General features: G+C 46.8%; 1 protein-coding gene across 3 annotated transcripts in view; it reads right to left on the bottom strand.

The window, feature by feature from the left end:
• Positions 1-23,097, bottom strand: part of PRDM16 (PR/SET domain 16) — a 258,310-nt gene that overhangs the window by 117,118 nt on the left and 118,095 nt on the right. For all 3 annotated transcript variants that reach the window (XM_027658225.1, XM_027658224.1, XM_027658226.1), the window contains exon 3: positions 6,988-7,038. In XM_027658225.1, coding sequence (XP_027514026.1) covers positions 6,988-7,038 — 51 coding nt within the window. The remainder of the gene's footprint in view (positions 1-6,987; positions 7,039-23,097) is intronic.

Raw genomic sequence — 23,097 nt, forward strand, 5'->3', positions numbered from 1 at the left:
GGAGTTACCACACAGCCCTGAAATCCCAGAGGCCATCATTCCAAAATTTGTGATGTTTTGTCTACTCTGGTGATTTAAGGTTTGTCAGAAAATGTCAGAAAGGCCACGAGGCCAAGGGCTTCCTGATGACTGAGGATTTTCTTTCACATGACCTTCCTGAGGTTGATTTTGGGCTCCAGACAGTGCTGCCTTCAGCTCTGACAGGGGCCGGCTGGCAGCAGATTCATGGGGATCTCTGGGGCATTCTGGCATTTTTAAACTGAGTCAGGGCTGTAATGCCTCCTAATCATCCAGAATATTATTTCACTAGGAATCGTCTTCCAGGCGGGATGTAAATGCCAGCCTTTCAGAGGGAGGGGGAAGGTCTCTGCTCCAAGGTATGCAAACAATTAAAAACACATCGGGAGCCCAGAGAACAAACACCAACCTCGAGGATTTTCTTTAGGTGGGGTTTTTAACAGAGTATCACTGAAATGAATTACCCAGACACAGAGAGAGAAGGGGGATTGTGAGAGAAGAGTTAAAACTCTTAAAGCTGTGTTAAAACTGTAAATTTGTGTTCAAACTGATTCAATGTGTGTTTGTGAGCATTTTCACAAACTCCAAGCAAGGGCAGCCCGCTCACCAGGATGTGTGGCTGTCCCACTGCTTAGGAAGCTCTGAGTTTTAAAAAAAGTTCATGAATCTTAAATTTGCATGCATCATTAGCATAACTGATTGCTCAGCCAAAATGTCTTAATGAGTCTCCTTTATGCCCTGATCAAAGAATGGTTTGGGTTGGAAGGGACCTTAAAGATCATCTCCTTCCACCCCCTGCCATGGGCAGGGACACCTTCCACTAGCCCAGGTTGCTCCAAGCCCTGTCCAGCCTGGCCTTGGACACTCCCAGGGATGGGGCAGCCACAGCTTCTCTGGGCAACCTGTGCCAGGGCCTCCCCACCCTCCCAGGGAAGGATTCTGAATCCCCAGTGGAGGGGGTTTGGTGATTCCCCCTCGAGTAGATCCCTGGTGGGGCACCAGACATCAACCCCACTGCTCACACCAGAGACACGGCAGATCCCGAGTGGAACTCGTGTCTGGGTTGGTTTGTGGTGCCAGAGGAGCAGCTCCTGCCTCCTCACCTCCCAAAAATGGAGCTGGTTTGGTTCTTAACATGAGGCCACCACACAGTCTGTGTGTTTGTGCCTTAGGACGACAAGGTGACCTCCCATAACTCTGTGCCTGGAGTTAACAGACACTTTTATCTGAGGAGATGCTGCTCAGCAGAGATGTGTCACTTGGCACAACGTGTGTAAACAGCTCAGCATTTTGGACACTTCCCTCAGCTACAGCAATTCAAGGAAACAAGACAGCAGGTTATAAATCAGTGCTAAAGAACAGCTCGAGTCACTGCTCTGGGGTTCACACCGGAGGGAGGAAAAGAACCAACTTACTTCACAAAAAGGTCTCATTCAAGATTGCATGAGGTAGTCACACCATATCCAAACTCTACATTAACTTGCCACAGAGCACATGTTAATTGCCATTAACCATTTAATTGCCTGCACTTCTGGAAGCCCTGGGACAGAGCCCTGGGCCCAGACACTGTTACACCTCCTGGAGATGTGCGTGGCTGGACTGACCCAACGTGCTGGAGATACAGAGAGAGCAAACTTAACCACTGCGAGTCTCCTCAACTGGGCCTGATTTATGGGCTCAAAGCCCCGGAGCCCTTTTCATGGAACCATTTCTCATACACACAAACACACACTAAACAACCAAGCCCAAACATCTGTATCACAGAAATTAAACATACAATGTTATCCCTGCAAAATATTTTAACCATCACTTTCTGTACTGACTTTTCCGTGCCAGCCTTACACCTTTTTTTTTTTTTTACTTTACATGCTTCATTTCAGCAAAATCAAGGATGCAAACTTCTTAGAAGTACTTAGTTTCCATGGAAACCTAAGCTGACCGCAACATTATTGTTCTCAAGAGGGAACTGACTTTACTATATGTTCATTCACTGAATTAATGGACTCCTGGTTCTTTTATTAGCAGCTCTCTAACAATAGAAAGAGAGAAATGTTATAAAAAAGACTCTCAGACAACTGTCCACTCTTTTGTCCAGGGCTTATTGGAATGACGCAAGTCTATTCAGGAAAAGATTATAAAAATCAACTCAAAGCTGCCTCTGTTTGTGGCTGCTAAATATACCTTTATTTCATAAAGATACAACCTATAAAACAAGCAAATGAAAGCCCTCTCTGAAATAGTGGCTGTGAGGCAGCGACCACGGGGAAACGGGGCTGTAACTCCCCTAACGGGGGTTGTTCCCCATTCACCATCACGTGGGGTCGTGGGGCATCATCAGCCCCCAGCTCTGGGAAATCCTCAGCGAGGAGGAAAATTGTTTTAAAGCTCGGGAGGTTGATTCTTCAATGTATGGAAAGGTGAAGAAACACCGCTGAAATTCGGGGGCTTAAACCTTCACGAGCAGATTCGGAACCCCTCTCACGAGCCAGGGAAAATAAACATATCCCTAATCCAGGCTAACTGCAGAACTGCACGTGTGCTTTGTGCTGCAGAGCCAGGCCCTTTGCAGAGCCCGAGTTAAAATCTCGAATTGGATCTCTGGGGTGGACAGCAGCGCTGACAGCCCCAGCTCAGGCCCGAGGGGGTCTGGCCTGGCCAGTAATTGCTGCACAAAAGACAGTTAACAGTTCCCTTGCTCTTCCCTAACTACCTTCCTGACTGCTTATTGAAGTCTGATTTCTTACTCCTCTGGGTCATCATTCATCAGTCCTACAGATCCCGCCGGGAGAGCCCGGCCAGACCTTTCCACATCCCTCGTTGCCAGAGGCCATTTCTGACGGGCCCGTGATATAGAAAATGTCTTCACAGCGCTCCGGCGGGGCAAACCACGCTCATAATACCCAAATAATCATTTGGCAAATTATCATAATTATCAATCAATCATCTCGCGCGAACAATGTGTTCCCGAAGTATCAGATGGTTCCTGTGACCTGTAGCATTTTGGATATAATAACAAACCCGGGGAGATTTATGGCCCCATCCCCGTTTCGCATCTGCAGCGGCAAAACATTCACTGGCTTTTACTTTTGTTTCAGGACTAAAAGCTTTCCACGTACCTGAGGGTTGTTTTTTTTTTGTTTACTACTCGGTGCTCTCCGAGAGGTCGAAATTTCTCATCTCGCCCAGTTTTCTAAGGGTAACTTTATTTTTAAAAACATCCCTGTGATTTGCGAGCACGGAATAAATGTGCTGCATAAATTACTTTTACTTTACAGCCTCATCAGCCTCACGCTCCCAGCTTCCAGTATTTTGCAACGTCGGAATGAAGCCAGCCAAAGTAGGGGGGGGAAATTGGTTTTGTCTTCGTTTTTTGTTGTGTTTTGCACAATACCAGATTGAATCCAACCCTTTTGAAGCCGATAGCATCTCCCGCTCCCTGTGCAGCACATTCTTGTTAATGGATAAATTCAAGCTCTCCAGAAAGTCAAAGAATAAATTTAAAGCCTTTTGCCAAATGCCTATCCTATTGGATTTTGATAAGATGGCTATTGAGCTTTAATAATGTCTTCTATCCTTTTTCAGCTGGCCCTTAACATGTCTCTTTATTTGTCCCTAAAGCCTCTTCAGCAATGCCTTTTTATTACAAGTCTCTCAGCTTGCTCTCAAGGGAGACAGGGTCGACAAGAGTGATAGATAGATAACTCTATAGATTATCTCCCACAGATGTTTTCTCTCCAGTAGCCCCTCAGGCTATTCCCTCTAAGTAAACAGAAACTAAATAGAGAGTCTACTGAAGAGAGAAGTCCCTGAGGTCCCTTGTCACCACGGTCAGAAAAACAGCCTGTCCAGAGGAGCCTGGCTGGGAGCTCTGTGCTCACACAGATCCTTCCCCAGCCTTCTCCAACCCTCAGCCAAAGTGACTCTTAGAGGAGAGGCAAACACACCGACTGCAAAGATGGGCTGTGTGAGGGACACCGGCCTCGCTTCCTGCCAGGGGAACTCGGAATCTTTCAGCTCCAAGTTGAAGCCAAAGTGACAACGATGCTGAAAACAACGACAACGAGCTGCTGTTCCAATTTATTAAACACAGCAGAGAAGCTCAGAAAATTCAGAGCGAGAGAGCACAGGAGCTGCTCTCTAAGCAAAATAAACAGACTGCAGGGACATGGGTTGGGAAAAAGGCATTTGGGACCAGGGGACGATACACCCACAGGTATAACTCATGTTTTGGGCACAGCTCCGAGTGAATTTCCTATTTTCGTGTTGGTTTCACAACTGACTATTTAAAGTTAAACAATCAGGATGAGGAGCTCGCGTATATTTGTCCAAGTTGAACTAAATATCAGCAAGCACAGATGACACAAGGAGAGAACTCTTCAGGAGTACAGCACGTTTTAGTCCATGGCACAGCACAGATACAGAAAATGAACCTGGGTATGGGTCCTTTGATAATATTGAAATATTAATTCCTGCCAGACAACCACTAACAAAGAAATCAGCTTTGTGGTGTTAGTGGTCCCAGCAGAAATAACAGGAATACAAACTGAAAAATACCAGATATAGTGGGAAAATACTTTTTTTTTTTTTCTCCAAGCCAAAAATGAGCAATATAACAACCTCTGCTATGCTACATCTTCAGGCTTCTCACTGCCTTTCCGTTCATGAATAGTTATGTAAAAGAGCTTCCCCCCCACCACAGCAGCTTAACAGCAGAGATAATTCTGGATCAGTTTTTAAGCAGAGGTTCCTTCCTGCACATCCTCCTACCCCTCTCACTGCCATCACCTTCCCTTCTCTGCTGTTCCTGGGTTTACAGATTTTTTTCTCTGCATTCCAGATTTTCATTTTTTTTTCTAGTCCTTGTCAGTGCCCAATTCTGAACCTGTGATACAGCAAAGGAGCCACTGCAGTGATGGTCTCTGCAGTTCCAGTTTCCTCTGCTCCAGCTTAAATCAGCCCACCCACCACAGTCACATTTGTCTTCAGTCACCTTCTTGCCACCAACTTATCTCTGAAGGAACAGGAATAAATTGAAGTCAAATCTCAACTATTGTGTCTTCAGGGATATGACAGCTGAATGGCTTGGAGAGGCTGGGAGAGGGAATCTGCTCCCAGGAGGGTTTTGTACCCCCGGAGCCAAACGCCAGAGTGCTCCTTCCAAACAATCTAAAGATACCACAAAAAATGTCCAGAATGATTTCTCATTCTTTATTTTTCATTTTCTTCTGACTGAAAAGCTGTCTCACAGTAGTCTTTTCACAAGCCATAAAGTTTAGACTTGAACTCTTTACCTCACTGCTCTGACCTCCTTTACCCCAGCTGTAAAACCCTATTGCCCATCCTTCAATAAATTTATCACCTCATAAACCCACTAGTGCTTCTCTACAATGCATTTAAAAGACACAAGTGGAAGGCCAGTCCTTCCCCCCTTGTCAAATATCATAATTGTCCAGTTTTATATCTGTAGTACAGGAAAATATTTAGGGACATGGTATTTTACAAAGACCTGTAGTTTTTGCAACAGTCTCCCCTGAAATAAAAGGAATGAAGTTTAAATACAAACCCAAGGATTGAAGATATAAAGGTGCCAGTCTCCTGTTTCCTTCTACCCTGTTTCACACAACTCCTGCTCTATTTAGGGCACATTCTGGAGGTGGGGATGGAGAATTCATTTGTGATACTGGAATTAAAGGCTGCACAAGAGCCAGCGGAGCTTTCACTCCACCCTCGTGAGAAGTGCGTTTGATAATAAGAACCTGCCACCTTGTCACCACGTCTGTCCAGACAAAAGGATCCCACAGAGGCAGAGACAGACACCCTGTGAGTTATGGAGATGCCCAAGGTAAAAAGTTCAGCTCTGCTGCCACAGGTCCCTCCTGAGGTCACTGCGTGGTCAGAGGATGTTCCCCATCGGGAGCCCGGCTGGCGAAAATAAAACCTGCTTTTTTTGTACGTGGTAAGAATAGAACAGTCCACACTGGACATGCCTCTAAATACCTTTTCCCAACCTAACTTTGGAGCCTGACAAGTATTGCATTTCACTTTGTTTGCCAGAGTGAAACAGGAGTTTGCTTTTAGCTTCCCGAGTCAAGGAGCAGCAGCCACACTCCAGGACCAGCAGTGGCAGCTGTGCAAGTTCCAATCTCAAATATTTCCCACTTCCAAAAACTTTACAAGCAGGACTTTGAATATCCTTCATAGGACAACTGCATAGGAAAGGAACCACAAACAACTCCTTATTTAAATGAGGACACACCACCTCCAGCATCCAAGAGGCTCTAATCAAACACAACTTGTAACACTTTAATTAGCGAAGCCATTAACCAACAGATAGACATGGAAAAAAAAGATCTCATTTTAGTGCTTCTGAGAATAACTCCAAGCAGAATAGTAGCCTGGCTACCGAAATATGTCGTGCTGAGGCTGCCTCAGAGCTCCAGTGAAGACATTTATACAGCTGGGCTGACTGAGGAACATGTTTCCTCTGGTCACTGTTAGAGTTCAAGCACCACAATGTGATGAAAAGCACCAGTAACACATCACACGAGTTAAATTTTACCCTTTCACAAGTCTACTCCTTTTCCCTTGGACTTCACATAAGCCACATTTACACGCTGAAGTGACCTCCAAAAATTTAGCACTTTTAACAAAGGACCAACATTTTCTTTTACTGGAAAAGAGGTAAATGAGGTTTTTTGATTTGGACCAGCAGCTGTTTATATTGTAGCAGAGTCAAGGAACACCTCAAACTATTATTTTCTCTTTCATAATAACTGGAATCACAAAAAGACAGCAGAATATGCCAGTAGAACCACAACACTTAATCCAAAACAGCAACAGCAAATACTGGAAAACTTTTATGACATTACTGCGACAGACACACTTGGGGACAAACACGAGAAAAAAGGTCCAGGTCTATTTCAGAGCCAGGGAATAAAACAAGTCACATAAGATTGAGCCACATCCTACCTTTTTTATATTGCCCTCTTGGGAGGTCACCTCAGGATCAGTCAGTATTTGCTGGGGAAAAACAGAACAGAAACAAAAGAGAGTTGAGTCACAACTAAGAATGTTACAATAAGGATGATTGCTGTGGCTATGATGATGATGATTATAAGAATGATGAAGATAATAATAACAACATTACCAATTATATTTATTATCAATATATATCAATGTTATATACTATATATCGATACAATAGTTATATTATATATCAATATAATAGATGTATAAATTATCAATAATAATGCAATAACAACAACAACAACATCAACAACAATAAATTATTAATAGTATATTATAAAGAATAATGGCCAAAACTCCCAACTGCAGAAGAGTAACCCAGCCATTTTGGGAGCTGGATGGAGGGCTGATACCAGAACTATTATAGAATCGTGGAGCCAGAATGTGCTGAGGTGGAAGGGACCCGTCAGGATCAGTATTTGAAGGTTTTCTGTAGCTTCTCTAAATAATTCCCTTACATTTGGCTGGCACGTGTTCCTTCCCCAGCTGGCAGGGGTGTAGAACATGGGCACTAAGGGAATGGGGGCCCTGGAGCAGGAACAGCCCCCGGGATGCTCCGGCCCCCCCAGCGCTCCCGGCGGCTGCAGAGGGAGCTCCTTAATTCCCCCTCCAGCAGAGGTGTGGGGGAACAAGTCATTAAATCGCTGCTGTGCTCCACCTCAGATTAGCTCCAGGTCAGCAGGCTTTCGGGGAGGTCAAGTACCTCAACTTTCCATCCCCCTGGATACCCCGGCAGGGTAAACACGCCGGGAAGGGACCGGAGAGGGCAGACGGGGATTGGAGCAGCTCCCGGGGCTCAGGGGCTGGGAAGGCCGAGGTTAAACACAGCAAGGAAAGGAGAAAGGAGCAAGGGAAGGGAAGGGAAAGGAAGGGAAAGGGGGAGGAGAATGGGAAGGGACCAGAGAGAAAAGGAAAGGAAGAAGCCCAAACCATTCCATGCTTTCCACCAGCCCTGCAGACACTGAAACTGCGGCTTCAAAAGTAGCTGAGAGCAAATGGGATCAAGAGGTGAATCCCAGAGCCATAAAAACCCGTGTGTTCCTGTCCCTGTGCTCATCCACACACTGACAACTCCCTGGGAATTACTGAAGTGAACTATCCATCCTGAACTATCCATCCTGCCAGCCAGGAGTGTCCCTACCTGCCCGGGAATGCTGGCTGCTCCCGGGCTCTCCCCAGGAACCAGCAACCCCAAAACCTTTGGAGAATTAGGCCATGAAGCTTCCAGAGATGAAATACAGATGCTAAATGACTGGAAAGCCTCGGTAGGAGGCTACTGCCTCCAAATGAAGACACTTAAGTGCAATTATTATCTGCTAAACCCCTTTAAATAACAATTGGTTACATCTGTGCGTTCAGATGCTTAATCCACCCGTTCAATGTGACCATAAACGTGGAGGAGAAAGAAAACTCAAATGAAGTGCAAATTGGGCTGTGGTAGAGTCCTGTATAAACAGGCTTAAGAGTCAGGAATTCCTGAGTCGGGATCTGGATGCCAACACAAGCTTCCTTTTGTTGGTTTGGACAGAGCTGTGCTCAAGGGGCAAGTTCTGGTCCTCAAAGTGTATTTTTTTTTTTTTCCTTTTCCTTTGAATTCGTAGCAGATCCCAAATTTCAAAATTCTAAGAGAACAGAATTCCTGTGAAAATTATTTCATGCCTATTCAAAAACAGTAATTGTGCAGAAACCCTCAGTGGTGCTGATCCCACTGCTCATCTGGAATACCCAAAAATGGCTGATTTTTGAATTTTCTTCTATTATAGAACTTCTGGGGAAACAAACTCTGATTTCATGAAGAATTTCAGCTTCAATGGAAGCCTCTCCACACTCAAACTCTCAGAACATGGACATTTAATGGGGATCATGGTGCTTGTGCTGAACTGGGTATTAAAGGCCTTTTCCAACCTTAAGGATTCCATGATTCTGAGTGTGAAAAAGCCTTTTAACAGTGGTGGGAGACTAAGAACTGGGTTTAGATTATCTTTTCTGTCCTTCCTTTACACCCGATTTAAAAAAAGATGTCCAAAACGAAACAGTGTGGGACTGAGCTCTGCCACAGACCATCTGCCCTGGCTGGGCCATGGCCCACAGTCTGAATGTCCTCAGTGTCCCACTTCCCCAGCCAGCAGAGCAGGCTGACAGTTTGACACAGGGATGGTGTTGGGATTGGTGGGGTGTTTGGGTGTGTGTAGGGGCAGAGGCCAGAACCCCAAACCTGCTGCTGCCCAACAGCTGCCAGGGCTCTGACCGAGCCCCCAGAAACCTTCCTGGGGGGTGGAGGAAACCTCAGAATTCTTCTTCTGCGTTCCCAGTGTGGAATAAACAGCGTGTGACAACACCAGTGTGGTCAGAGAGCAGCTCAGGAGTCACACAGGTACCCTGGCACACCCTGGGAGATCCCTCTCCACGCACAAGGAGAAGGGGGTGATGCAATGTGGGATGGACATGGCACCTCCTCACTGAAGGGGAAAGGGAGATGGAGGGAAAGTGAGTACCAGATGTGATGTTTATTAATAAGAATAACAAAAGATACTTTGAAAATCTACTCACTGGGTAATTTTAGCTCAGGCTGGACTTTGTCTTGTGCGAATGCCGTGAGACTAAATATAGTGCTGGACGTGTGCTGGGGGCTGCACTCCTGCACTTCACACAGATGTTCCTAAATGTACTCAGACTTTACACCACAGGCTTTTTCTATCAACTGATATGTTGATTTTAGCCAAGGGAAAGACAAGATGTCAGCAGCAGCCACGTCAGAGCAGCCTGTGCTGTGGGACTGGGCTGGAGGTGGATCTGCCCCGGCGATGGATTTCACCTCCTTCCCTTTCCTGGATCCAGGGAACTGGTGGCAGCACAATCCTGCCTCAGTTACGTCAGTTGGGGATGTGCTGTAATTTTTGCAAAGCCCCCTGAATGTATACTAAACATGTCAAGTAACACCATGTGATTCTTTTTGAAAAACAGTTTACAAGCTGGCATTCTGCAGCTGCAGTTAACCCTAATTTGATTACATTACCGAGACAGATCACAATGAGCTTATGTAAATAGTAACGTTATCCATTCATTCCCTGAGCTCAGATAAACTGTCATTTCAGAAAAAAAAAACCCAACCAAAACTTCAATAGGCATGGCCTGATGCATTCAGCAAACCCCGAAGGCAAAGAAGATGACAGAGTGGAACCAGCCCCTGCTGCACCTCTGAGAATCTTGATTTTAAAGAGGTGTTTACACTTCTGCTCCAAGTTGGAAAGAGAAGAGAATGCCCAGCAATTGCACAGAGGTCAGTAGGCAGGTAATAGCACTTTTCCCAATAACTTGGTCTTCATTTTCATGTTAATTTTTAGTAAGCGCTCAGTACAACACCAATGGCGTCAGTAAGACAAAGTTAAATGAGCATTTCAGTGCTTCAACCAGTGCCTGGGCACCTGCCCTTGACATTCACCCTTCCCAAGCCATCCTGCCCAGCTCAGCACTATGGGGACATCACTGCCAGCTCTGCAACATGGGCTGTGCCACCTGCACTGTCTCAAACCTGCCTCTTCTTCAGGGAACACCACGCAGCTGGTTCATGGAAAGAGCTGCCTTGAAAACACTCACTTCGCCTTAAATTAGCTGAGGGGCTCTGATTCCTACTTGCACACAAGTTCACATTAATATTTCAGATGAAATCACAGGCTGTGACCCTTCTGTGCCTAATTTGTGCTGTTAATAGTTGAGTTAATGGCAGAGTGACTCTGCCTGGCTGCAGTGCAGTGACCACACCAGTCCCTTGGAGCACTGGAGAGCAACGCCACGTGCAGAGCAAACAGCTCCTCCCAGCCAGCTTGGTGTGGCTCTAAAAAACATCTCAGGTCATAGAATCATAAAATCACAGACTATCCTGAGCTGGAAGGGACCCACAAAGATCATCAGAGTGCAGAACTCCTGGCCCTGCACAGGGCAGCACCAAGAACCCCACCCTGTGCCTGAGAGCCTTGTCCAGACACTCCTCGAGCTCTGGCACTTTGTGCTGCTGAGCACCAGCCTGAGCAGCAGAGCAATCCTGCAGCTGACAGTGTCCATCCCAGCCCTGACCAGGCTGTGGTCTCTGAGCAGGTAAAACCATTTGGACACAACTGTGGATCTGCACAGAGGCACCTCTCCTGTCCAGCACAGGGAGCAGCTCGGATGTTCACACCTTTCCCTGCACCTCTCTTCCACTCCAGCTCGGAAGACAACACTGCTAGTAAGCCACAAATCTTGTTCTTCCTAATTTCCATTAATTATTCCCTTAAAAGTTTTATCCTGCCCACTCCTGAGCACGCTGGCCCCAGCTCAGTCAGGTATTTGGGCGAGCAGTATCAGTGAAATGAGCTGAAACACAAATGTCTCCATCCATAAGTGCTCTCCTGGGCAGGAGCACAAAGCACCCTGTGGGACTCATCTCTCCAGCACAGAGCACCAAAACCTGTGGCAGGTATTCCATGGGGATCCCCCTTCAGTCTGAGTGCTCTGGGCTGCAGCTCCAGGGTGTCCCTGGGAATGTCTGTGCTCAGGACACTCCTCAGAGACAGGGCTGGGATGGGGGGGACTGCTGGGAAAACTTAATCTGAGTTACAGCTGTCTGCTGGGACAGGAGGGCTTGGCTCTGACACACACAGAGATCCTTTATAACTCCAAATATACTATCACAGAACCACAAAATGGGTTGAGTTGGGAGGGACCTCAGAGATCTTGTTCCAAGGACACCTCCCACTATCCCAGGCTGCTCCAAGCCCTGTCCAGCCTGGCCTTGGACACTTCCAGGGATCCAGGGGCAGCCACAGCTTCTCTGGGCAACCTGTGCCAGGGCCTCCCCACCCTCCCAGGGAAGGATTCCTTCCCAGTGTCCCATCTGGCAGTTTGAAGCCATTCCCCCTTGTCCTGTCCCTCCAGGCCCTTGTAAATAGTCCCTCTCTCCATCTTTCTCCTCAGCTCCCTTCAGGGACTGGAAGGCCCCAATTAGGTCACCCCAAAACTTCTCTTTTCCAGGCTCTTTATATATACCCATATATTTTCAAACACAGCAGCCAACAGCCCACACAGCCACATCACAGCAATGATGTGCATCCATGGGAAAAACAGAGGGAACTCACATAAAACCATTTCAGCACTGGGAATTTGTTCCTTTGGCCATATCGTTAAAATACAGGGATTTTATAGAATTCTCTGGCCAAAAATTTATCAACATTTTACATTTTCTGTAGTTGGTAAATTTGTGAACCCTATTAACTCGAGGAAATTTTCAATATCCTGCCTTGGGAATTTCAAGTGAATGTGCCTGGAATTAAGAGGAAAGGGAGGAAAAAGCTCTTCTCTGAGAGGAAGAATTTCCTTTCCTGGCTGCTGAGGGAAGAAGGATGAACAGCACTGCTCTGACTGGCAAGAAACAAGCCATGGGCTGAAAAGAGGATAAAGAATAAACCAAGTATTCACTGCTAAGGGCAACCCCAGCACAATTGGGAACACTGTAGAGCAGCCAAGCTGTGGTTTGTGGACCAGCAACAGCCCCAAAGCCGTGGCGTGCTCTCCACACACCATTTTATAACCATTTATTTTTCAGCTGGAAGTGGGAACAAAAAGGTGGTGCAGCACTGCAGGAAAAATGTGCAAAATTAGCAGAGATCCACGGCCCAGAATTTCTGGAAATCCACTGCAGGGAACACCTCTGCACTTGCTCAGGCCTTTCTGTTTGCCCACCTCGGGAGAACAAAACGCAGTTTACAGTGACCCAGGACAGGGGTTCAAATGAAAGGAACATCCTTTAGTATGAAACAGCAGGTCTGTACCCCACAGAACAAACTTCTACGGACCCAGAAAGGTGCAGGGAAATGTCAGGGGTAGATAATGTAGAGAAAAATTAGTGTTTAAGAACAAAATATTGCTTAAGAACAAAGACTCCCAGAAAGAAAATAAGCACGTGATTTACATCCATGGTATCACAACTTCTGTATCACTCATTTTTCAAGACAGAACTGCCCTGTGACATTGGGATGGAGTTCACTGGAACCACCAGGAAGTCAAACAGGATCTAATGGGGAGCGTTTGCAGCGACTTCAATGAGCTGAGGACTCGACACCCTCAGCCAAGACAAACACGAGAGGGGACTGATTAGGAAATGTCACCGTTTCTCCTGCCAAGCACTCAGGGCCTGGTGATAGGAGAGCATTAACCATAATCTCGCAGTCTTTAGGGGCTCTTTGATTTTATATTGCATTCTTATCGGGTTCTTAAAGCCCAGTGTTAATGAGCACAAGAAACTCACTTGAGAGTTTGGCAGTTTTGCTAAAAGAAAACATATTTCACTCAGTCCCTGTGTCCCTGGAGCCGAGCTGGGGATCATTTCCCTCTCCTCTGGTGCCACACAGAACCTCTCACTGTTCTCCTTCTCCATCCCAGTAACCCAACATCACCTTGAACAACCAGCTCTTCACTATCACCACTGGAAGAAAACAGGTTTTGCCAAGTGCTGAGAATTGTCCCATCCCTGGCAGTGCCCAAAGCTGGTGGGATCTGGAGCAACCTGGGCTGGTGGAAGGTGTCTCTTGGCAGGGAGGTGGAAATAAATGGTGTTTAAGGTCCCTTCCAACCCAAACCATTCTGTGAGTCTATGGCTGAGATCCTTAAGGACCCTGGAGAGGAGAGGAACATTTTTACAGTAAGTGCACACCCACTACACCCCCTTTTGGCAGCAGACAAGTGATCCCTGAATGCAGAGCAAGCCCCAATTAATAACATAAGCCTCTAAGTCTGGTATTTTCCTCACTTTGTGAAAGACCTCCCAGAAAAGAAATATATAACAGCACACAGGAGAAAAAAAGAAAAAAGAAATCATTTTCTTTTTAAAATCCCCTTACAAATACTATCTCCAACTCCATTTTTCCTGCAGGGAAATTCCATTTTAAAACTGAATTCTTGGAAAGATGAGACACTTCTCTCTGTGTCTGGCACCGAGCAGTGTATAAAGTCTAAGGATTAAAGCAGAATTTGCAAGTATTGTATTGTATCTGATTTACTCAGTTTGTTCATCCTCAGCCCTGGAACGTGCCTGGCAGCCTGTTCTGCTGAATCAAGCACGAGATCCTGGGACACAAGGTGCTTCTGAACTGCAAACCAGCCCCATCTCCCCTCCCAGCACACAGAAAATAGCAGCAGGATGGAAGTTTAAGGTCATCAGCTCTAAATTCTCTCTGTCATGGAACCACATCACACAATCACTTAATGTAGCCAGAGCCATTTATTATCTGAGCAAAAATCATCTTGAGGAGTGAAGTGTAATGTTTTGGTTAACAGATAAAGCTCGGCTGTTTGTGGGGATGTAAATGGATTGGATGGTTAAATCCAGGCATATACAATCCATCCATCTTCTGTTCTCGACCCTTTTTAGTTATAAAAATGACCTTGATATTGACAGAGTCGTATAAACGAACTTCCTCTGTACTTCATCTATTGATAAGCTGTTTGTTGGGATGCTCAGTAATAATCATAAGTAAATAAAGAGAGACTGTTCATCATCTCGTAATGGCAGCGCTGACACGCACGTGGGCTGACGGATGGGGACCTCTGGGCTCTGGCTGAGGAGCTCATACCTCATATTAAATTACAGCCTTTCCACCCAGGACACGCAGTGACACATAAATCTATATAAAGCAACACAATGCACTCAGACCTCGGTGTCCAATCATACCTGGGGTGACCAGGGTGGCTCAGAAAACACCCTCAAAGGGAACAGCTGCTGGAGTAGGTTCAGCAAAGACACCCTCCAGTCCCTGGAATCATTCAGGATTTCACTACCAGTCACTGGTGCCTCCCTTTGGGGGGGGTTCACGTGCAGCTCGTCACGGAATCGTTTCCCAGAATCATTTTGGAAAAGAACCTCCAAGATCATCCAAGATCTCATTGTCAGACTGTTTCAGTTCCCCACATGCCCAGTCACAAGCACAAACATAAAAGCCAACCTGCAGCTCACTGAACTTACACCCAGAATTTGCCAAGCCCCAGCTCAGTAAAGCACAGCTCTGTTTAGAGCTGATCCCAGTTCCATCCCAGTTCCATCTCAGTTCCATCCCAGTTCCACCCCAGTTCCATCCCAGTAAGAGCCCTTGCTGCGGCCCCAGTCATGCACCAAGTGAAAGAGCTGTGCTGGGGCTGGAGATTGGGATCATTAATCACACTTGAAGGGCAACATTCCCACCAGCTTCCAGAGCCTGAAGTGGGAAATGCACTGTCTCATTTAGCAGCTTGGCTTTGCTGCTCGTGCCCCAAAGAGCTCCCTGGTTCCGTGCAGGGGAGTGGGGCTGTCTGGGAATGCATCCCTGCCTGGCACTCCCACAGAGGGGATGGGATATGTCAGCTTGATACCCATCAGCAGGATAACCCAACTGTCACTTTAACATGACAAGGTCACCTGCAGTCAGCCTGGAGCAGGAAGAAAAATGGCCCATTAAAGCCCCAGAACTGAGAGAGAAACACGAGGCTGCTGAGGGGACGCCCCGAGTCCGGCGCCTTTGGGGGAAGATCCAGATGTTCAGAGCCCCTCTGCAGGGATAACCTTTCCTGAGAGGAAAAGAAGATGGTGACCAGTGCAGCCACCACAGGAGCCCAGCACAGGGGGCTTGAAGGGAGTTACATCACTTAACTCTCATTTAATTCAGCAAAATTTAGTTTGAGAAACTGAAGATCTGAAGAGCCTTGGGTGGGCTCTGAACAGGACGGGAATTCTCTGCACTGGGGTCTTTCTTCTCTGTGTTAACCTCAAGGAGCAGCTTCTGCTGTGCCACCCTCTGCCACTTGTCCTCTCAGAGTCAGAGTAAGGACTTACCCTGAGCTGGAAAATCAACCTGGAGAGGAACTCCCTGTGGTGACACCGAGGGACAGAAAAGGGCACTTTGTCCCTCTTTATTCGGAAGTGATATTAAGCAAATGATACTCTCTAGAAAGAAAAGTTAATATGGAATTATTCTGTAGCCCAACTTCAGACATTGGCACAATCAGCTTTTTATTTAAAAGGCACACAGAGCTATTTATCTGAATTGATAGGGGTGCCAGGTGAGCTCCCTTTTAAGAGCTGGAGAAACAATCTCAGACCGAACTGGATAATATTATGCTTGGAATGATAATATTGTGTTTGGAAAAGGTCAATATTTTATTTAATCAGACAGACAGAGAGTGGGTGGCAATTTCAAGGCATTTTCTGGAGACAGGAATTCAGGGAGTCCAAATGGAAATAAGTTTTTGGGGTTTTTTTCTTGGGCAGCTGATGTCTTCCACAGGTAGGAATTTGTGTTTAGGGTGTCCAAGGTGGGTAACAGGGTGGGTGGAGCTCCAGAGCTTTTAGGGGGAAGCTGAGTGCCCACAACTGCACTTTGCAGCTGGGTCATAAAGCAGCCACATCTCAGGAACAGGCAAATCAGAGAATTACAACCACCAGCTAAAAAAAATTAACCTAAGGTAATGGTTCATCTTTAGATCATTACTATAAACAATAAATATGAATCACTTCTCAACAGCAATCTATGCCAGTGTATCATGTCCTGTGCTGTGTGGGGTGAGCTGGGGAGGAAACAAGCAGTTTTCACTTCTCAAGTACACAAAACTGCTCCTGAGACATCACACTGATGGTTACAGCGTGGTTTGGTCCCATTTCCAAAACTTCCTAGAACAGAAGCAGCAAAAAGAATTCAAGAGTGAGAGAGAAATATTTCCATATTTCTGCTCTTCCTGGTATTGTTCTTGTATCCCCTGTTCTAGTAAGGTCCTAGAAAGGATGGAACCCTGAGAATCCCTCAAAAGCCTCTCAAAGGCTTTCAAAGTAATTCCTCAGGGAGAAGACTGACACCTCTTGGTTAGCAGTGCAAGGATGCCCCAAGTCTCTTGAGAACTCCCAAGGTGGAGCCCTGCAGATGTCACAGGCACCTCCTCCACCCCACCCCAGGCACTGCATTCCAGCCAGGGTGGGACACATCCACACCTGAGAAACTCAAACCTGCTGCTTTCTTCTTCCAAAACAGCAGCAGAGGAAGACTGACCCCAGCTGAGCCTCCCTCAGCTGTTCCCAGATGCAGCTCCACATTCCTCTGCATCAACACTGTACTGGAGACAAATTGTGGCCCTGGACAAGCCAATTCTGGAATCTCTGCAGAAGATTTTCCTGGAGGAAGCTGAAATGGCCAGGAGATTTTTCTTTTAAACAATTCCATTGGCTAAGAGATTTTTAAAAATTCCATATGCTGTCCTTGGTAACCCCAGTTATTTGCTATTGGAATTAAACTGGGTTCTACGTCTGGAGCTCCTTCAGAACAGCATCAGAAAAAAAAAAAGGGGAAAAAAAAAAGGACCTTTTTTCATGAAAGGTTTTGAAGAGCACACACAGCCCTTATTGTTACTCAGCACTCCAAGCAAAGTTCTGAGGAAAATCTTGGGAGATCCAGCCCCGAGCATTGATTACAAGGAGTTTTTAATCTCGTGCCAAAAGGAACATTGAGGTTACAAGATGGCTCCACACACCATCTTGCCAAATAGCACTTCTGTTTACATCTTCAGAACCACCACCAATAGATCATAGACAAAGAAATGTCCATAATGCACCAGCTGCTGGAAATGAAATGTGTTTAAGCCACTGAAGAGGGTTTAATGAAGTAAAGCATTTTTGTGACTGCCAGCCCAAAGTAAATAATCACTGATGTGAGCAGAGTTAAGAGACCCTGACTCACCAAATAATCTCAGTGTGCCATCAAGGAAGCTGCTGCTTTGTGGGAATAACATAACAGCACTTGAACATTCTCATAAACTTGGTTCTCGTCTTCCCCAACACCCTGAACCTCTGGGGGCTGAGGAAGTGTAAAGAGAACTTTACAACATGTGCAGGCTCTACCAGCTGGTGAAAGTACCAAGGGTTTAATTCCCTGCTCTGAAAGTCAAAGCTATTGAAACAAGTCCTCAGAACAACAGTAAAAAGGTGAAATCCCTGCTTTGACTGATGCACGATGAGCACGTGATCCAAACCAATCCAGACAATCCAGGGCTTTGGAGTAACTCACTCCACAGCTCCCCAGGTCAGAGCTTTGGGGTTTTCACATTCCTGAAAACCTCCCAGGACGTGCCAGCACAGCTGGGAAGGGCTCAGCCCCACACTCACCCAGCAGACACAGCCAGGGCATTATTTTATCCAGGCACTGCCCTGGGCTTTGTCCTGCAGGAATCCTGCATGGAATCAGCTCTGCAGGTGAGCAGGAACAGCCCTGCTTTACTGGGAAAGGAGCACGAGGGAACATTCCCATCCCTTTTCTGCTCTCAGCCCCTCTGTCCACACAACCTCTGTAACTGTCCTGACAACCTGGGTAACATCTGCACTGGTTTCCCCTCTGAGGATGCACAATGGAATGACCAGCTGAGCACAAAGCAAGAAACACAGCCAAAGAAGGGATAATTCAGCCTTACTTTTGGTTTTTATCTAAAAACAAACAAACAAACAAAAACAAAAAACCAACCAACCAACCAAAAAGAGCTGCTACTCTGCAGAGGGAGATCTGGCCCTGCAGATTTTCTACCCCAAGTCACTTAAAAAGAACACACAAAACAGTTTTTGCAACATTATCTCACAAGCCATAGCAGCAGAATTCAGGTTACAGGCCTGTGAGTTACATGCATTTATTTCCCACGTATTTCCTGCAATCTAGTTCAATTATGAATTGGACTGCTTTTCCCTTTTTGCAGAGTATAAACCCCCTTTCCTTGCACCACATAATTGTGTTCCGTGGCAGAACTGGCATCCATCATTGCCCCGCTGTCCCCTGCCTAAAAGATAAAACATCCACAGGGTAATAAATGTCAAACTATGATTATTGATGCTTTCAATTAAATTGATTATCTATTTGAGGGGCAGAGCAGGGTGATTTATTGCTGTCTCTTTACGTTGCACTTGGCACAGAGGCTTCCCTGAAAGGTGGGTCAGTGGTTGGGCTCTTTCAACAGATTTTCTATTAAATCTGATTTTTCAGAGGTGGCTCACAACCATTCCAGTGCTTGGTGTGCTGACATGGCACCGGATCCACTTGGAAATACATTGTTTACTGGTGTCTTCTGGACCGTGGGAAGCAATGTGGGAAAATAGAAAAGGAAAACTTCAAAGTCTGGGAGGACAGGATACGCCCTTGATTTACATCCCTCATTCCAAAACTTTCATTTCCAGACTGCATTAGACAAAACCTGTGCATAACCCTGAGCTCTGTGAGCACTACCTGCCTCACCAGAGATGAGATGACCTTCGGCTCGTCACTGCATTGTGTTTTTATTAGTTTCAGATAACAGGAGCTATAAAATTCAAAGACATTTGCTCCCCAATGATAATCAGCAGCTGCTTCACAAACGAGGCTTTTGTTAACTGGCTGTGGGGACACGGGGTGACCTTTAGCTGATGATTTCCTGGAAGAAACGCCTGATGTGGCTGGACAACCCAGGACCACCTTCCACTGCTGCTCATTCTCCAAAGCACAGGACAGTTTGTTCCAGTCTGTTCCAAAAAGCAAATTTGGCTCAAACCCAGGCAACAGTCTCAGCAAGGGATGCATGTTTTGGGAACTGCCAGAAATTAGCATGAGAAAATCGTTAAATTCCTTAATGTGCTGCTCCAAAAACGTGTAAAGCTTCTCTTCAAGCAGGTAGACTGAGGGAAACTCAGAACAAACCCCACCACTCTCATGGGCAGTAAATTCCATGCTGACAGGCCACTGACTTGGAGACACTCAGATTTTCTCTGCTATTCCCCTCATGTGATATTCCCAAATCCCAGGGAAGCTCCATGGTAGGGAACTCGTGGCTGAACTTCCCAGGGCAACACGATGCCTGACCAAGTTTTCCACCATTTATTATCAAAAGCACTCAGACAAAAACCCAACTGCCACAAAAAATAGGAAGATGAGTCTGCCTGGAAGAACCTTGCTAGATAAGTGACTGAGCAGTGAGCCCAGGAACAGAGGGGGATCCCTGTCCCAGTTTTACACACGGGACACCCAGTCTCCGGAATTCAGAAATGGTGTTCCAAGCTCCTTGGACCTGATCTTAACAATAAGGCTGCCAGTCCTCCCCAGGTGCAAACACCTTTGGCCCCAGTGAGCTCAGAACTGCACACACAGCAGCTCAGACTTTGAAGCCTGGCTTATCTGCAGGAGTGTCACTGTCCCCTCTGCTGGGATGGAGCCACTGGAGCAAACAAGGGAGAAAAGAAAAGCAGAATTCCTGCAGCTCAGGTGAGGATGAGCCATTTCACAGGCTCACAGGCTCACAGAATCCCCAGAGCTGGAAAGGACCCACAGGGATCATCCAAGTCCAGCTCCTGGCCCTGCATTTGCCACGTTCCACCTCCATCCTGGCACAGCCCAGAGGGCTTTGCAGCTCTGAATGTGTGAGGAGTCCACGAAACACTGAGATGGGACCAACTTCAGAGAGGAACCCACAGGCCAAGGCAAACTGCAGGAGGTGTAAGGGTGGGTATTAAAGCAGCATTTCCATTCAGAAATGCTGATTGCACCTGAGACTGCAGAAGGTGATTGAGCCAGGCTGAAATCTGGTCAATTGAGTTACCAGTTAAAAATCACCTGTCTAATAACTTGGGTTCATCAGAACATCATTTTGAGCCAGGAGAACAAGTGACAAACCCCCTATAACTCCCTGGTTTTTTAATTAAATGTCCCCTTTTAGAGTGTTAGACCCTGGTTGACCCATAAGTGCAGATTAGGGCAGGACTCCTCCCAGGTACAGCACAGCACCTGCACTGGCTGCCAAAGATGAGGCTTCAGAGAAGATTCCTGCTGCTGGAATACATTTTCCAGCACTGGACATGTGGATCTCCACAACAACCAACCACACACCAGGGCAGCCAGTGCTGGGTCATTGAACTGGGAAGCTCAAGGAGAAAAAACAGTGTGAGAAAGACCACAAGCAACAGGGAATTAGGACAAATTCTTTTAAAAGCTACAGATCAAAGGCAATTTGCTTTGGTGTCTCTGGACATCCAGGCTATTTCCATAAAAAGATAAATATATGTACTGTAGAGTGTCTGTGGCCAGCCACTACCCCTGCAGCAGAGGTTAGAAAATGGGACATCTGGTTTCCAAAGGATCCCTGTGTGGCCACACAGAGCTGTAATTGTGGCAACAATTTGTGGAGAACATGAATGGATGTTTTTGGCTTAAGGATGACACTAAAGGCCTGGAGGGGAGAAAAAATGATGACCAAAAAAACCCAGCAGGAAACCCCATAGGATGGAAGGCACCGACTTCCCTCCTTAGCCCACATCCAGGGCCTCCAGATGCAGGAAACAAATTCCCAGTGACCCTGTGTGGTGGAGGTTATGGCACCAGGGACCGGCTGACAGAATGTGCCCGTTGTGGGGGAGCAGCGCTCGGGGTGAGGGTGTTTGCATATGTAAAGTGCCTGGACAGCTTCCAGCCCTCCAGAACCCAGCAAAAAGGCCCATGTCCAGGGACACAGGAGGAACGGGGTGTTCAGGCTCCTCGTGCTGCCCTGCCTGGCTCTGGCAGGGGCTGTGTGTCCGTGTGTGCACACCCACACCGCCCTCGGTCCCTTGCACTGCCCGACCATCAAACAAGAGCTGACCGAGTGACTCAAGGCGACTTGCTGGGGTTTATTTCACTGATTTGAGGGATAACCAAATTCCTTCCCCCTGAACAACTTGTGAACTGTGAGCCCCCTCCCTGCAGCCCACAAACACCCTCCCCACTGACACCCCACGCACGCGGGGTCACGGCGCTGTCCCGGCAGCCCCAGGGGCTCAGCCCTCTACTCTGCATTCTTTGGACAGCAGCAATGTGATCAAAAAAAAAAAAAAAAAAAGGGAAAAATATTTATTGCTGCCTCCCATCCAAGATTCTTCCTAAAATTAATTTTTCAAAACATACAGGGCAAAGTTCTGTCCCAGCACAGGCAAACTGGGCTGGAGGCAGCTGCGGTTATTTACTCCTTCAAGTACTATGGCTCGCAGAGCTTCCACCCAGCCCCAACAAAAACTTCCTAAATCATCCCAGAAGTTCGAATCACTCTCTCCTTTGCCTCCTTCCTGTACTAAAGGCTCAGATGTGCCTCCTCCAAGGAAACTCACCCTTGGATTTGCTGGACTTGGTTTCGCACAGAAAGTGCCGGAGCTCCCTGCTCTGGCAGGAGCCCTGTGAAAAGCCCAACTCAAAAAGGAAACACATATTTGGCCTTCCAGCCTGTAACGTTCAAACCTGGAGCCCAAAACAAACTGATTTTTCCCTCTCCCTTCCCTCATATTCCCTGAGCAGCACCGTTTCCATATCGGAGCACGAATCACTGCCTGCTGAGAGCCACAAACTGACCCCTCAGAACAGCATCCTCACTCTCAACACCATAAACCCATTCATACTCTGGAGTTGTCTGGCTAAAGGCAAGGTCCTTTTCCCCTCTTTTAATAGGGACACATTGGAAATGTCACTGCCTTATCAGGGCAGCTGCCCAGCTATCAGCAATGACTGGCACGGCTGGGCTGTGCCACAGAGGAACCCAGCAGGCATCTGCTCTGTTTAACGCTCAGGAAGCACAGGGTAGGCTTTAAGAAGGATGCAGAGGATGTAATGGAGCCTCTAATGTGTTTAGGTTTCTCCAGTGGAATCCAGTTTTATCAGAAAACAAAGGTCCCGGCGGGATTATCAGCAGAAAGAAAGCCAGGACCTGTCTGGTTGGGAAGGGGGCCGGGGGGTTGTTATGCCAAGGTGCAAGAGCTTCCTCCCAGCAAAACCAACAGCATTAGTCTCCTCCAGCCCATTATGTGGAACCGTGTCCACGTGTAAGATTTTTCAGCCCAAAGAAATCAGTACTTTCCTTGTGCTGACTCCTTAGAGAAAGGATGGAGAAGTTAAGATCTCTGTCCAGCAACCTGAATTTGCTCTACAAGAGGAACCAGCAAAATAAAATGCTACTTGCAAGTGGTTCGTTAAGCAGCTGAGAAAGTTCATCCCTGTTCCCCATCCGAGTGCTGCCACACACTGCCCATCTCAA

Source organism: Corapipo altera, unplaced genomic scaffold (assembly GCF_003945725.1).
Source record: "Corapipo altera isolate COAL_440 unplaced genomic scaffold, ASM394572v1 301, whole genome shotgun sequence".
Classification (NCBI taxonomy): domain Eukaryota; kingdom Metazoa; phylum Chordata; class Aves; order Passeriformes; family Pipridae; genus Corapipo; species Corapipo altera.